The sequence below is a fragment of the Camarhynchus parvulus genome, chromosome 1, assembly GCF_901933205.1.
Source record: "Camarhynchus parvulus chromosome 1, STF_HiC, whole genome shotgun sequence".
NCBI lineage: Eukaryota > Metazoa > Chordata > Aves > Passeriformes > Thraupidae > Camarhynchus > Camarhynchus parvulus.
The window spans coordinates 59,601,659-59,618,003 of record NC_044571.1 but is presented as its reverse complement, the minus strand read 5'-3'; the positions used below and the strand labels follow the sequence as shown (position 1 = coordinate 59,618,003).

General features: G+C 37.0%; 1 protein-coding gene across 1 annotated transcript in view; it reads left to right on the top strand.

Moving 5' to 3' along the window:
* VWA8 (von Willebrand factor A domain containing 8) overlaps nucleotides 1-16,345 on the top strand; it is a 181,675-nt gene that overhangs the window by 96,551 nt on the left and 68,779 nt on the right. The window contains exons 22-26 of the mRNA XM_030948253.1: nucleotides 1,151-1,226; nucleotides 1,867-2,002; nucleotides 3,328-3,447; nucleotides 5,362-5,567; nucleotides 12,798-12,949. Of these exons, the coding sequence (XP_030804113.1) occupies nucleotides 1,151-1,226; nucleotides 1,867-2,002; nucleotides 3,328-3,447; nucleotides 5,362-5,567; nucleotides 12,798-12,949 (690 nt within the window). The remainder of the gene's footprint in view (nucleotides 1-1,150; nucleotides 1,227-1,866; nucleotides 2,003-3,327; nucleotides 3,448-5,361; nucleotides 5,568-12,797; nucleotides 12,950-16,345) is intronic.

Below are 16,345 nucleotides of genomic sequence, written 5' to 3'. Positions count from 1 at the left end.
GATTTTTGTTGTATCAAATGTTACATACAGTGCAAAGGTTACCAACCTTACCAATGGACCAGTATGTGGATCTCAAGCAGCATTAAGAGAGGTTTTCGTGATGGGTTTTGTCCTGTGATCAGCCCATCATTCTTTTGACACAGATGAATCCAAATTTTGAAATACAGGAGGAAAGGAATGGTAAAACCATCTTGCCCTAAGATTGAATTTCCTGTTGCCCATTAAAGCATGGGAGTCATGGGGACATTCTGTCATGACTCAGGTCTGGATTATTCTCTAGCTCATTGGTCCATCTGAACCCCAAAGTGGGTTCAGAAATGAGGTTGGTTATACAGATCATGGCAAAGGTCTGGGCAAGTACTTTATACAATCACTTAAACTTTCCCTGGGTTATGGACATAATTTATGTAGGTGAATCCATTGTGGTGATGTCTGTTGCTTCACCTTTCTGAATTGCAACTGTTTTTTTATTTATCTGTGCATCCAGTGGTGGTTAAAATAGATTAAATAGTGAAGATTAAGCAATATTCTCATTATAGATTTTACTTAGCACTATTTTAAATTTGAAGAAAAGGTAATTGAGCAATTCAAAGACAAATCAAATTTCAGAAAGAAACTGCTACTGGAGCATCTGTCCCATCTAAGAGCTTATACTGGTCATGATATAAAATGTAGCAAGCCAGTAGGGCTTAGAACTAAAAATAATTGATTTTAAGAATTCCACATGATAGGTTGTTGGATTTGTTTGTTTGTTTGTAGGTTTTTTGGATGATGATGTGTGGAGAAGAACAGCTAGATCAGTAACAATTCCTGTTTGTCATATAAATGACAGTTTCAGCATACTTAACTAGAAATAGTAACATCAATAATGTGCCTGCATACAAAAAATAATGATTCTCTTCTCAGGGGTTTTGTTTTCAGGGTTTATGAGAAATGGAGAACTACTGTGAAAGTCCTGGCAGAGGCAGGAATATTCACATTTGACCACTAAGTGGGCACACTTGTTCTCAGTTATTCAAGTAAACTAAAAAATATTTTTTTTCCCCTTAGAAAGAGACTATTCAGTTTGTCATTTATTCATTTTGCATTTTACTGTAGCTCACATTCCTTTGTATTTTTAATTAATACCATCTGTTTTTCCACATTTCAGGGATACCACTGTACAAAGCCTTACCCTACAACCTTCTGTAAAGGATGGTCTTATTATATATGAAGACTCACCGCTGGTCAGTAGTAACATTTGGATTTTATATTTGGAAATGTTTTTGATTTAAACTGTTGGTGATTTGATTTTTCATGGCCCAGTGAGTGAGTATAGTAATAAACATTTTAATAATTTTTATTTGGTCACATTGGTCACATTTGCTGTGCCAAATGTGAATAAGATGATGATCTTGGGAGTCCCCACGTAGAAAATTAGTATGGAAGATAATTTAGTATTAACTTGACACATTTCAACTGGTAGAGTGGTATTTGCCTCCTACTCCTTTGTAGCACCTCACACCTACATGCGAAGTTGGGCTTCAAACAGCTCTTGCAGCCATTCTTCAGTTCTTTCAGCTACATGTTGAAAGTCTAGATGCAAACTGGCTTTGCACCTCTCTGTCTGCACTTGAAGTCATTCAGTCAGGCTCCTCACTTCCCTCGCTTTCCATCCTTCTCCAGGAAAAATGGAAACACCCAACTTTCTTGTCTCACCTGCCTCCTCTTCCTTCTATTGTGGTTTGGTCACAGCTTGTCCCTGTTCTGAGTCCCTTTCTTGTCTCAGTGCCACTGAGGTGTCGCTACTGCTCACTGAGAAATCAGTAATGCAGCTCCTTGCAGGGTTTTGGCCAGAAGTGATGTTATGATTCCTTTCTCTTCTAGGTAAAAGCAGTGAGGTTCGGACATATTTTGGTAATTGATGAGGCTGACAAAGCACCAACAAATGTTACCTGTATCTTAAAAACTTTAGTAGAAAGTGGGGAAATGGTTTTGTCAGACGGAAGGCGAATTGTTGCCAGTAAGTAGAGCAAAAGCGTTTTCATAATTTACAGTAAAATGTAACATGTTGCTGGTTTTCAGTTGCTCAGTAGCAACACAGACCATTCCAAATGGATAGTTTGTTGCTAAGAAGTTAACAATTAAAGAATTTACAGTAATTTTCTCTACTACTTTTGCAATAGTCACTATGGTTTTTTTAAAATTAGCATTCTTGTGAAATTTGCTGAAGAATTATAAAGAACCTTAACCCAGAAAGTGTAACTTGACCTCTCTGCTTCTCATTCACCATAAGAAATAAAGATCTAGTTGAGAAAATTATGATCTTGGTTATGCCCAGCTGGACATTTGGGGTATCATTGGATCAGGTCTAGAAGGAAGATATTATATATATCTAGGTCAAATTGTTAAGGGTTTTATCTAATCAAATATTGCATATGCTTACTTGATTATATGCTTACTTCATTGTTTAAATATGTCCTGTAGGATGAGGCTATCTGTAATTTGATGGAATTTAATTCATCTGAGTTCCATGAAATAAATATTTTTCGTTATTTTTCAAAAAAAGGCTATGTTTGAAGGTATCTCTTGATGCTACTTGATGCTAAACTTCATATAATTAGTTTCATTTTAACAATATGGGGAATAATGTTTGAATATAGCAGTCATTCAATACTCACATGGCACACTTGAGTTTTGCTTGTCATTATAAACTTTAGATGGGCTTACTCTAAAATATTTTCTAGCCAGTCCTAATTATTACTGTAGTTTTTTTTAGAGGCAGTTAAAGGATTCCCAAACACCATGTGCCACTGGAATCATGCTGAAAGGGAACAAGGTTCTGAATGGGGGCAGTCTGAGTAGTTTTGGAGAACCAGTCTTCACATATGTTAAATAACGTATCTTTGTCATCTCACAAATTTTGTAGTAACCAGCCGGAATTTCGATCCTGTCTTCCCAGATCAAATCATGTCAGACCTATATAAAATCACATTTTATTCACCATTGGCTTCACCATTTTAGTGAAATGAAATATAAAGAAAAAGGTAGTCTGCACCCCAAGCACTGTGGATGCATTTTTATGTTTTTTCAATTAAACATTTTGGTTAAATTTTTGTGAAACAAACTATGAAACTTTGAAGTGAATGCTAGAAAACTCAGTTGAATGACGTGTAAGCTATTGAGCCCTTTTTTTGGTAACTGTTCTTCTAACTCTAAGATGAATGTAATTAAATTAGAAGAATTTTTCTTCTAATTCAAAGAATTCTTCACCTAATCTAATTATGTTCGTTCATTCAGTATCACAAAGCTTAAATATGCAAGTAATAAATTGTATTTCTTTTCCAGATCATGCTCATGTAAAAGGGAGAGAAAATGTAATAGTTATTCATCCTGATTTTAGAATGATAGTTCTGGCAAATAGGCCTGGATTTCCTTTCTTGGGTAATGACTTTTTTGGCACATTAGGTAAGTGATTCATATTAATTTATGATCTTTAATCGACTTGACTAATAGGATATCTGTCTTAATCAATTAGATTTCATGAGGAGAAGGGGCCTTATGCATATTGATACTTTGTTTCGTGTAAGACATTAAGACGGTAATGTAACATACGTAATGTAATGTATGTATCTTAATGAAAGTGCCCAAACTTGACCTGAATGGAAAAGCTGTATGTGATCTTCTGTGTTAAAACTAATTTGTTTTATGGGATCTGGATGGATATTGCAGACACAAGGTTATGGAAATCTTTGTTAATGAATGTATAGAGTATACAAATACTGCAAACAAATTAACTGTAAGCTTGACACCTTACAGCTCTCTCAACTGCTCACTTTTTTTTTTCTCCCATATCATACAAGCCACAGCTCGGGTACTGTCCTGTTTGGTACAAGAGATGGTAGCTTGATGGATGGGCTTTCAGTAGTAAAGGCTACCGTATATTTTGCTGCTAGCACTGTGCTACTTGCTTCTTAGTCTTTATTTGCTTCTCCATGCATATGGCCTTAGTAAAATATGTATGTTTGACAAGATACTGAATTTATCTCAGTATCAGGTAAAGCTGTCCAAATTTCACATCAACAATTTTCATATCAACAGAAGCCTTGTTTTAGAAAGCTCTTGGTAGGTCCCAGAAATTCTGTGTGTCAGCAAAGATTCCCAGAGCTTCATCTCACAGCAAAACCACAAAATTAAGTTGCACAGGGGTAAGTGGTGAAGAATTCTTTGGCATGTATAGCCCACTGTTAGTCTAAGTGGGCCTCTAGCAAGGTTTTGGCATTGTTGCTGCATGATGGCTGTGAACTGAGTACCCTCCAGACTCCACTGACTGTATTATATGTGTTAGCTTGGCCCTTTATATGCAGGAACCTTAATTTATGTGGTTTTGCCTATTAACTTTGGCCATAATGCTTAATCTGCAAGAAATAATATACTCAAAATATACTCAAAGAAGCAGATGCAAACCCAAGTCCGTATTACTTAGTAGTTCTTTGTTTTTCAGGTGAGCTTCCCTCTGAATGGACATTCTCTGTCTGAAACTCATTGGCTCTGAATTTCACAAAGCTATGTTGCCTCAAGAGAATTTACTGTCATGTTTATTTTTCAGAGCCTAGTTTCCTTCCTTACATGAACCCTTTAAACAAAACCAATCATCCCAGTGTTACTGCTCTTGATCCGCATGGCAGAAGTGTGGTTGAGTCTTTGGGGTTCTATAGTGATATTATTTTTCCAGCTTAGGGTTTCTTCTGCTTTTAGTTCGTCCTTTTTCTGCAGGATCTGATCATGCTTCTTCGAAGTTTTGTACAACTGTTCAGAGGCTTTTTATGAATAAACTCGATTATAAGTTTGGTATCAATATAATGCCAATGTGTGGAAATAATATCTTGCCAAATTTCTTACCATACTTCAAGACAGGCAGGGAGAAAAGATAAGATAAATTCAGTATTTCCTCTAGACCTTTTAATTGGGTTTGCATTAGGGCCTTCCTGCATTTCAAGATTTCCCTGAATTCTGTGGTGTTTTGAAGGAGTTCAAAAATGGGTTCCATTCAGCCAGTTATGTTTTCTTAAAATCTTTTTTCTTTTATTTCTTCCTGCATTCATTTGATTTCATTTGATTTGTGTTTCTTCTTGAAGTTGATTCTTCCCTCATGATATCAGATTCATTAAAATGACAGGCGAGATCTCTATGTTTCCAGAAACCTCAATGTTCCTCATAGCTTCTACTTCATAGTTTTCACAGTTTTAGCAACTTGGTACTCAGCATTCTTTTGAGTCATATCTTTTCTATTAAAGGTCCAGTATTAAACTTAAAGAGGCTGTTGTGGTGCTATTTCTTTATAAATTATCTAACTTTGTGCTTTTTCTTTTTTCTTTGTAGGGGACATATTTAGTTGCCATGCTGTTGATAATCCCAAACCACAGTCAGAACTGGCAATGCTTAAACAATATGGTCCCGATGTTCCAGAGGCAATTCTGCAGAAACTGGTAGCTGCTTTTGGAGAGCTCAGGAGCTTAGCTGACCAAGGAACTATTAACTACCCCTATTCAACTAGAGAAGTTGTGAACATTGTAAAACATTTACAGGTAAAGTACATCACATTTAATTGAAAGCTTGAGTTCATCAATACTAATCTTTTAATGCCTGAAGGTTTCAGAAAGAAGATGCCATTATTGTTCACGCATTTTTATTTAATTCTTGTGAAACACTTTACATTTTGAAAGAAGTATAATATTAAAGATGCTCAGATAATCAGAGGGTAAGGATCACAGATGTGCATGGGCAGATAGTTTTTCTGCATATTTATTTATTGATAGGGAAAAAACCTGTAAATCTGTTTTTCTACTGTGTGAGAAAAAAGTCACATACTGTGAATACTGTGTGCAATGTTCATACTGGCACTCATTATAAAACTCCATATTCAACATACAATGCTTCCAGGACAGTGCAACTGTTCGTTTTATTTTGCTATAAAATTTGTGGGTTTAATCCTTTCCTGTGAAAAAAACAAATTCTTGCTGCATAACACTAATACATCTGTGGTGGATTTTTTTCTAAGGAAAATGCTATATGGACAACAACTCACCAAGGGAATATGCAGGATTCATGATTACTTCCTACACATATTTAACTGCAAAATTTTGAATTCTGATTTAATGGTGATCTGGTTTTTAAATATTACAGTAAAGTCTGACTTCTATCTTTATAAAGTGAAGGATTTTTTTTGCCTGAAGCATTTAGAATATAAAGTGTCTTAATGCTCTTTGAAATAGCAGTGCTTTTATTTTGTTCTGTTTGTAGTTCTAAAATTGATAGTTTGCTAATTTATAAGCCATTTCTTGAAATATTGAATGTTTTTAAATAATAGTGGAAATTATTGTAATTAATACAATTAGAATATAATTTCTCACAAATTTGGACCTACTGCTCCTGTGTTTTATACTGCATAGTATAACAGTATGGCATGATAGTTTTGTGTTTGTGGTCATGTAAATATTCACACACATTCAGCCGTATACACAGACATTCAGATCCTGCAGGGTGGAATTACTACTTTCAAAAATCTTCATCTAGATTTCTGGGGAGGATAGATTTTTGTGTTCTGTGGTCTCTAGAGTGCAAGAAGATCGCAAGACAAAGTGGTGCTACTATGTTATCAATAATAGAAAGAAAAAATAATGCTCTGTAACTTTGTGCTAAGGGTTAATAAGATTCAGACCTAAAGGCTGAGGAATCCAGATAAACACATAAGCAGAGCAGTCTATTAGGATCCATTACCAGCTGATAGGTATTTGTTTACCAAGCTGATAGAACATGTACATGCTGATCTCTAAACACACAGTTACATTTAAAATGACAGTGGAAAAATTACAGACTTGAGGAATATTTGCTGAGCTGCTGAGAAGCTATTTTTTTAGGGTGTTTGTTAAATTAACTGGTTTTTGTCTTCATACCCTTCTGCTCTTCCTACCTTCCTTCCTAGCTTCTTTCCATCATCATCTATCTCCAAGTAACCTGAAGTTGTACTGATTTCTGTTAGTGATCAGTGCAGAAACATAAGACTTAATTCTTGTATTATTTGCGTGTGAACAGCATCTAATTGGAGATTGAAAGAGCTGCATTGCTAATTGTCTTAAGGGCTCTTACTGTCTGCTTCTGTCTCCTTCACTTAAGCAGATTAGTATGGTCACTTCAACCTGGACATTGGGTGCAGTTCAGTGGGGAAGTTTCCCATCTGCTAAGCTTTCACCTCTTTCAAAGTGTAAATATCCAAATACCTCTCCAACATGCATCTTTGACTTGCTTTGTAACATTTATTTTCAAGATCCCAGTCTCCTAGCAAGAATAGAACATTCTGTTTACTGTAACTTGGTTTTCAATCTGAATAATAAAAAAACTGAGTAGCCAACTGTAAACAATGAATATAGACATAAAGGTTATTCCAAAGTAAGAAACTTTTAGGTCTTCAGGTAGAGAAGAAAGAGGAAGGAGGGAAATGAGTCAATAAAATTGCTGGTCCTTAGGAAGGAAGGAAGGAGGGAAGTTAGTCATGTTGTTAAACAATTTCCCTTACAGCAGTTCCACAGAACTGCTCTCTTTGTACTATTGTGTTGATTTCTTTCACATAATTTTGGAATTTTTTGCTTGTGTAAAAAAAGGTTGGATGTTTTGGACGAAAAAAGTGCTTTTGATTACTGTTGTCTGACAGCACATCTGAGCATCAGGACTAGTCAGTCAAAAATATACTGATTGCTATGGTATCAGCATATTGTTAGGCTAATCTCTGACTGACTAATTGTGATCTTCAGCATTTAGGATACACATAAGGAGTACAGTTACAAGATTATCCTCCTCTAAAGATTATGCAAGTAGGGAACATGTAGTAATTTAGTTGTAGCTTAGACATTGTGTTCAGAGCTAGGTTGCCTCTCTACTAACTTTTTCTTAGGGAAAGGTTTATTTTCATGATGCTTCAGACACCAAACTATTTTGAAGACCCAAAACTACAGGCATATGGAGAGTTGTCTGATGCAGGTACCTAACTTGATTGCTGCAACTTTTTCTCCTTTTGGAATTTGGGTCTTGCAGCTCTACTTGGCAGGTGACCTGATACAGCCTTTTTGTCTTGCTCACCTCCAGTTTTCAGACTGTCAAATGTCAAAAGTCTTTATGTTAATAATGGCTTATGGGTAAGCTCAGAAGCTCTGCCCTTGCTCTGTTGGGTTACCATAAGGTGCCGGTAACCAGGGTATGCTGTGACTGCTTCTCTGCAATCTGATATGCTGTTTTTCATGAAACCTTGGTAGATGGTAATCAGGAAAGCCAGATTAGTCTAGATAAAATGGCAATAGCTTTTTTACTAACTGTCCTTTAATTTCAGAAAACTGAGATTTTTTCTTCTCAGTCATCTTTCTTTTTTATATCTGAGATTGCTTCCTAATAGTAGGCACTAGTATAACTGTTTCCAAACAGTAAATGCCTAAGAAAACTTCTGGGCCTGAAGTCTACTCATCATCAGGTTTTAAGGCCCATTCCATAAGCTTTTGTGATAAGATAGTGCCTTTTTTTAATGTTCAGCCTAATCTTAAAAGGAAACTAGGCTTATCAAAAAACAGTTTATATCCCCTTCTCACTTTGCTGCCTAATAACCTTTTAGCCTTTTGGCCAGTTACAATGGACCTCAGTTATCAATTTTCAAATATAATCAGGTCTCTGCTGGTTTAATCAAAATCAGTGGCTATGTGACAGAGAGGAACTGATTGAAATTGCAGGGGGAGAATTCAGCTATTTCATTTGGCAGTAGATGATGCCCACTAAAGACACGAGTAGTGGTTAATCCATTAGTATGTCTGTCACTCAGGGTGAGCCATAGACATGGCCCTGCTGAAGGACAACTGAGGAGGCACAGAGAGAGCTGGCAACATTCAGTAAAAGGGTGTAGGGGTAGGTGAAGGGGGAAACCAAGAGCATGGAGGAACTAACAGATATCTGAAGTCACCAAGATACATTGGGAAGTGAGCGTTAGTGAGAACACAAGGCAGAAGTCTAAAACAAAAAGTCTGGACTCATTACAGACTGAACACCAGATCATTTATCACTTTCATTTCAGGACAGTGGTAGAAGTACAGTAAACTTCAATGGGTATAGCATATTTGAATTAGGATTCTTGATTTCTACTGGAAATTACAATTTTGCTCATAGATTTTACACAGGCTGTAGCAGTACATACCTTCATGGAATGTTAGATCTAAAAATATATGGCTTTTTCACCACGTAAAATTCTCTATCAAATAAAGCATACAATATATGAATAAAAATATACAATTGTTGAAAGCAAAAAACTGTGTTGCTTACTATTTTAAGGAATAGCCAAGAATCTAAGTTCTGAAAATAATCTAAGGTACACACAGAAGTGTTAGTTGTAAGGGGAAAAATCAGTGAATGACAGTCAGACTGATAAGAGGTCAATATTTTCTCTAGTAATCTCATTTTAAAAATCAATAGAAACCAAATGATTTTTTTTTAATGTTCAGTTCAAGCCCCAAACAGTCAACCTTTTTTTGGGATTTTCTTGTCTTTTTCTTTTTTTCCCTTTAAATGAGCTGTCATTTCCTTTCTTCAGTAAGCAGTTATTAAAGAGGGATTGGATTTGTTCTGGTTGAAACAGGAGAGTTGTGATTTTTTTTAATTACTGAAGTAGCGGACATTTGTACAAATGGCTTGTGTTCCCAGAAGCCATCTGTTGTACCTCAGGAAATTTTTTATGATGTCCTGCTGACACAAGAGGCATGGAACTGTTGATGCAATTCATTGCAGAAAAGTATACTGATGACAGAAGTTATGCAGTGATTCAGAGAACTGCAGACATACTTGGAGACTTCTAGGGAAAACTGGATATTATTTGAAGTACTTGACCAAGGTTTCTGCAGTACCTAATGCAGGGGAGGTGAAAACGTAGTTCATGAATAAATTAGATAGCTTGGTGCTGGTGTGTTGGTTGTGCTTTCACTGAGAAGAACAGAGAAAACACAGTATTCATCATATAAATGTTGTTTCAGGATTATTCTCTACTTCTTACTGGTCAATTAAGCCAAGGTGCAACTAAAATGTAGAAGTTAGCACTTTCACTACTAACATTGTCATGAACTTTTCAATTCACCTCATGTGTGAAATGTTTATACATTTAGTGTTTAGTTAGAATAGATGATGGGAGAATGGGTTTAGTACGTCTTTCATTATACTTGTTACTTTGTTAGAACTGGGTGTTGTAACAAGGATAGCTTAGGCTGTAGAACAATTTTACATTATCCCATAATAACTTGTATTTTGCTAAGCTGTAATGGTGCAGAACTTCTAGTAGGTCCCTCATAGACAGATTTAAAGAGCAGAACATAGTTTAGTATGCTTTTATAGCAACACTAGTATTAAAATATTCTGTGCCATGTACACCACAGATAAAAAGGTTTGTACAAGCTTAATTTAGCAGTGATATTCTAGTCTATCACAGTGACTAGCTAATTTTAGTATTGCTTGTGTCACAGGTATTTTATTACCAAGATCAGATATTTATAAAGTCAGGAAAATATTAAACTCCTAATGCTGATATTTGATTAAGAGCATAGATCAAAGCATTTCTAAAATTCTTCTGTTTTCTTCTGTTTTAATTTTTAAGTCAGGATTCAAATATCTGTATTTTTAATACATATATAAACTTCTCTGACACTTAAGTCTGTTTTTCAAGTTCTCCGTACCAGCCTAACTGACTAATGGGGAAAAAACAATTAAGACTACAACTTCTTAAAATATCTCTCCACAAGTTTATGTTCATCACTGTCAATGTGCCATACTGAGATGGAAGTGTCTAGGTCCTTGTCTGAAAAATCTAGTATTTGAATGGAAGGCTTGCAGAGAAAAAGTGAGACATTTTTAAATAGAAAGATTCTCACTCCAATCTCTTGCCAAAAAAAAGAGGATAAAATAAATTAGTTAGGCAGTAAAGTTCCAGGATATACAGCAAGTTGATAATTATTTTTTTAAATCCTTTTTATTTGCTTTGCTCCATTTACATCTGTGGTGGGCTAACCTTGGTTGGATGCCAGGTGCCCACCAAATATATTCTGTCACTTCCCTCCTCTGCTGGAAGAGAAAATATACTGAAATGCCTATAAAACAAGATAAAGGCAGGGAGAGATCACTCACCAATTACTGTCACAGGCAAAACAGACTTGACTTGAAGAAATTAGTTTAATTTAGAGCAAATCAAATCAGAGTAGGAAGATGAGAAATAAACACAGATCTTAAAACGCCTTCCCCCTACTCCTCCCTTATTCCCAAGTTCAACCTCACTCCTGCCTTTCTCTGCCTCCTCCCCTTCAGCAGCTCAAGAGGATGGAGAAAGGGAGCTGTGATCAGTTCTTCTCATGTTGTCCCTGCCACCACTTTCTCCTCAGGGGGAGGACTCCTCACTGACTTCCCCCTATGCTCCAGCGTGGGATCCCTCCCATAGGAGACAGTCCTCCATGAGCTTCTCTATTGTGAGTCCTTCCCACTGGCTGCAGTTCTGCAGGAACTGCTCCAGCCTGGGGCCCTTCCACAGGGTCACAAATTCTGCCAGCAAACCTGCTCCAGTGTGCGCTCCTCTCCCCACAGGGCCACAAGTCCTGCCAAGAGCCTGCTCCAGTGTGGGCTTCTCACAGCCAGCGATCACAGCCTCCTTTTGGCATATACCTGCTCCAGCTTGGGGTCCTCCACCTCAGTGGCTTTCTTAATCAATGACATCAGTTTCTCCGAGTGGTTTTCTGATATTAAAAATTCTTCATCTCTCTTATTTTAGCTTATAGAATCCTAGAATAGTTTTGGCTGGAAAGCACCTAAAAGATATTCTAGTTCCCTGCTGCTGTGGGAAGGGACACCCTCCACTAGATCAGGTTCTCAAAGCCCCATCCAACCTGTCCTTGAGCACTTCAGGAACGGGGCATCCACAACTTCTCTTGGCAGCCTATGCCAGTGACTCACTGCCCTCATGAATTTCTTCCTAATGAATTTTTTCCTAATACCTGATCTAAATCTCCTCTTTTTCTGTTTAAAGCAATTCTCCCTTGTCCTATCATTACATGTTCTTCCAGTCTCTCTCCATCTCTCTTATAACCCCTTTTAGGTACTGGAGGGTCTTATAAGGTTTCCTTAGAGTTTTCTCCAGGCTGAGCAACTCTCTCAGCCTGTCTTCACAGGAGAGGTGCTCCAGCCCTCTGATCATCTTTGAGGCCCTCCTATGGACTCAATCCAGCAGGTCCATGTCTTTCTTATGTTGAGAACCGCAGAAGTGGATGCAGGTGGGGTCTCACCAGAGCAGAGCAGGGGGGCAGAATCTCTTCCCTGACTCTGCACTGCTAAGTGCAGCTAAGGACACGTTTGGCTTTCTGGGCTGCAAGTGCACATTGCCAGGTCATGTCCAATTTCTCACCTTCCAGCACTCCCAAGTCCTACAGAAAGCAAATTTTAAGAATACAGGCTAGTATTAATTATATTCTCCAATGATTACACCATCTTGTTGTGTGTATAATGAAAGTAATTTTTTAAACCATTAATGGTGTTTAGTGTTAAATAATTGTCACATGCTTTTTTTGCTTAAATCAAGTTTAGTGTCAGTAATTTCATTCTGACTTGAAATGATGTCCTGGAAATGAAGAGTAAAGATTACTTCAGAACTTGTCTGTCAATCAGATTTACAGTTGTTCATTTTAGAGGTACATAACGATGTGCTGTAACTTAATAGATAGTCACTAAAAGAAATTTGGTGGTCTGTTTCTTTACAGAAATTTCCATCTGAAGGACTTGCAAACGTTGTTCGAAACGTGTTTGACTTTGACTCCTACAACAATGAAGTGCGTGAAATTTTATACAAAACTTTGCACAAATATGGGATACCTATTGGAGCAAAACCGACCAATGTACAGCTGGCCAAGGAGTAAGAATAACATATGATATATATTAAGAAGACATATTTCTCATGATCACTTTATAAGTGTGTTATCTTGCTGCTAATTGATTTTAAAACAACCTGGAATTCTTGGAAGTCAATCCTCCACTGGTTCAAATTTATAATCTTCCAAATGAGTTACAACAATATAAGTTACTTCATGAGCATTTGCTTATTATTAATATTTAATCTATAAAATCCATGTACATATTAATAGCTTGTAAGGTAAACAGGTATATCTTAATAAAGGGAAATACTTGTTTCTTCTCCTGTGTTTTTAATTCAATTGCAATACACTTCTGTCCTGTTACTTATCATCTAAGTCTGCAGAAAAAAAAGTTATATTCAGTGGTAGCTGGGTTTTGTCTTTGATGCTCATAGAGGGCTCTGCAAAAGTATTTCTTCTGAATGGAGCAGTGCATGTAAGCTTGAAGAACAGCTTTTGTATGTGTCTGTAAATCACTGTTATTCTTTAATTTTATTATTAGTTGATATATTACACCATATACTTCTTTTGCAGAGGTTAGAATCCAACCAGCTACATTATGTAGTAATTCCCTCCTGTCTTCAAGCCGCCCCCCACGCTCTGAAGGGGCCTTACCAGAAAGCTGGGGAGATACTTTTTACAAGGCCCTTTATTGACAGAACCAGGGGGAATGGCTTTAAACTGAAAGAGGGTAGGTATGTTTAGATGAGATATTAGGAAGAAATTCTTTACTGTGAGGCTGGTGAGGCACTGGAACAGGTTCCTCAGAAAAGTTGTGGGTGCCCCCTCTCTCCAAGTGTTCAAGGCCATGTTGGGCAGGGCTTTGAGCAACCTGGTCTAGTGGAAGGTGTCCCTTCCCATGGCAGGGGCTGTTGAAACCAGAGGATCATTAGGGTCTTTTACAACACAATCTATTCTATGATTCTGTGAAACAAATGTAATACACTCTTCCAAAATTCACAGAAAACAGGCTTAAGTAGATCATATTCAAAAAGAATTAGAAAACTTACTCTGTCTTGAGCTCTAATACATAATTTATTTATGAAGAAACAAATATTTCCCTTTCATGGAGAAAGCTTTATGAATATATGGAAAACTGAGTTTGCCACATGACATACATGTTTTATACTTGCTAAGGAGGGACTGATTTTTATGGTATGATGTATTGATAGTGATTCTGGTATGGGTGAGTGAGCACTGGAACAAATTGCCCAGAGAGGTTGTGGAGTGTCTCTTACTGGAGATATTCAAAAGCCTTTGGAGCAGCCCTGTGTCTCTGGGTGACCCTGCTTGAGCAGGGAGGTTGGAGCAGATGACCATTGTGGTCCTTTCCAGCCTTATACATTCTGTGGTGTTAAGTGTCCATGTGTAGTTTTCTCCTGCTGCAGCACCACTGTTATCATATCTAATATCCTACATATAATAAAAAAGATTGGCAGAGTAGTGCCTGTGGTGTACCTTTTAATTTTCATGACAGGACTATTACATGCCTGGGGAACCAGTACTTGAGCAACGACAAAGTCTGTCAAATTGACAGAACACACTTGAAACTCTTGCTATAATTTCTTTGTTGAACATCACTTATTAATTTCTATTTTAACTAATTACAATGTTGGTTATAGTTTTTGAGAAATTTGGTCTTTGTATAATTCTAGAAGTATTAGATGTGGGAGAGGATTCTTTAGTAATGAGACAATTGGAGGTTTAGGAACCATAACAGAAAGATTGCTGTAGTTGGGGACTGCTCAGTCTAGAGGTGAGAAGATAAAAGAAAAATGTAATTATATTGAATTAAAGATAATCAGCTGATCATTTTGAGTTCATCACTGAGGTTTTCTAGGAGAGGTTACACCAAGCATGACAGACTTACAAGATCTCCACAAGATGCTTATCAAAAACTTTACTAGACCCGCAGCTGTGAGCATGTAATTTGTACACTGAAGGCCCAGGGGAGGAGAAAATACAGGAGCAGTTCACATACAGCTGATAAAAACAACTTTTTCTTAGTTCTCACTGTGCTGGGCTGAGTACTTGGCTTTGATGGTCTGTCCAACTTGAGACCTGTCTTGGTTTTAATCCCTCCCTCTCATCCACTACAGCTGGCATTTCAGGTTCTTACCGCTGCATTGTAAGACAACCTGGATTTTGGTCATGAGGTTCGCTCCTATGTAAGCCACAGGTAGATCACCTTGAATTACAGCCACATCTTTCATGTTTAGGCACAGTTGATTTTGCCTTGAGGTTAAAGAACATTGAGATAATCTCTCCAAATCTGTTCCAGCCCATATTGCAATCTCCCATGATGGACAGACACATTGAGGTAATTTGGTATATGTTGTTTGGACTGCTGCAGAAAAGATGCTGGAGTACTGCCCTCTCTATTGTTTTCCATGAATCTGAGAATAGGATAATGGTGTTCATTTAGTCCAGCCCACTTCCTTCAGAAAAGATGCAGGTTATTCTAAAACCTTAGCTCATTTTTTTCGTGATTCATGCCTGAAGACCTTCAGAGATGAAATTCTATAACCTCCCAAGGAAAGTCAGTCTTGTTTCTAAATAGCCTCAGCACTAGAAAGTCACCTCTCAATCTTCCCTGTTTTTAAGGCCTCTGGTTTTATTTTTCTTTTATGCTCCTTGTCTTCATTTGATGTGTGTCCATCCTTAAGTATTGGGTGTGAAACTGGTAAAGTTCATTATGGCTGGAGCCAAGTACAGTAGTATGAGAGTACAGAATAGAAATGTATTGACATTTTAAAAGCTCAGAATGTTTGCATTTCATGCCATATTTAACTCATCTCTGGTTTTCTAAACATAAATCTCCACATCCTTTTTGCAAAACTCTCCATAGCACTTACCCCATCTTCACTTTATGTGATCAACTTTCTTCACACTTACATTTTTCTTACTGTATTGGGTTTTTTCAGATTGGTTTTATGACATGTCAATATCACTTTCTGTTTTAAGCTAGTTTTCCTATCTGCTTCTAGGCTCTCACAAGCTGGCAGTCTGAAGATGTGATTTTTAGGTGTGATTTCTATGTTCCAGCAACAACATCATATCCTCACAGATGACTTTTGTACCCCAGTCTTTTTTATGGTAGACTTTAAAGACTTACTAGCTATCATAATAAATTGCACAGCAGTTCTATTAAGTAACATGAAAACTGGGATAGTAGTCCAAATGAATTCTTCCTGAGGCTGTTAGTCATACAACAGCAAAATTGTTGTATAAGAATAAAAATTCTGTACAATTAAATTTTGTGATACAGAAGCCTTTCCAGGAGATTCTGGGGAGGAAAATTGTTATAGTGAAATGCTGCCTCCATTACACAGGTGCTCTCTGCCATGTCTTGAATCGAACGATTTATGAATTCTTATTTTAATAAGCTTTGGAGAAGT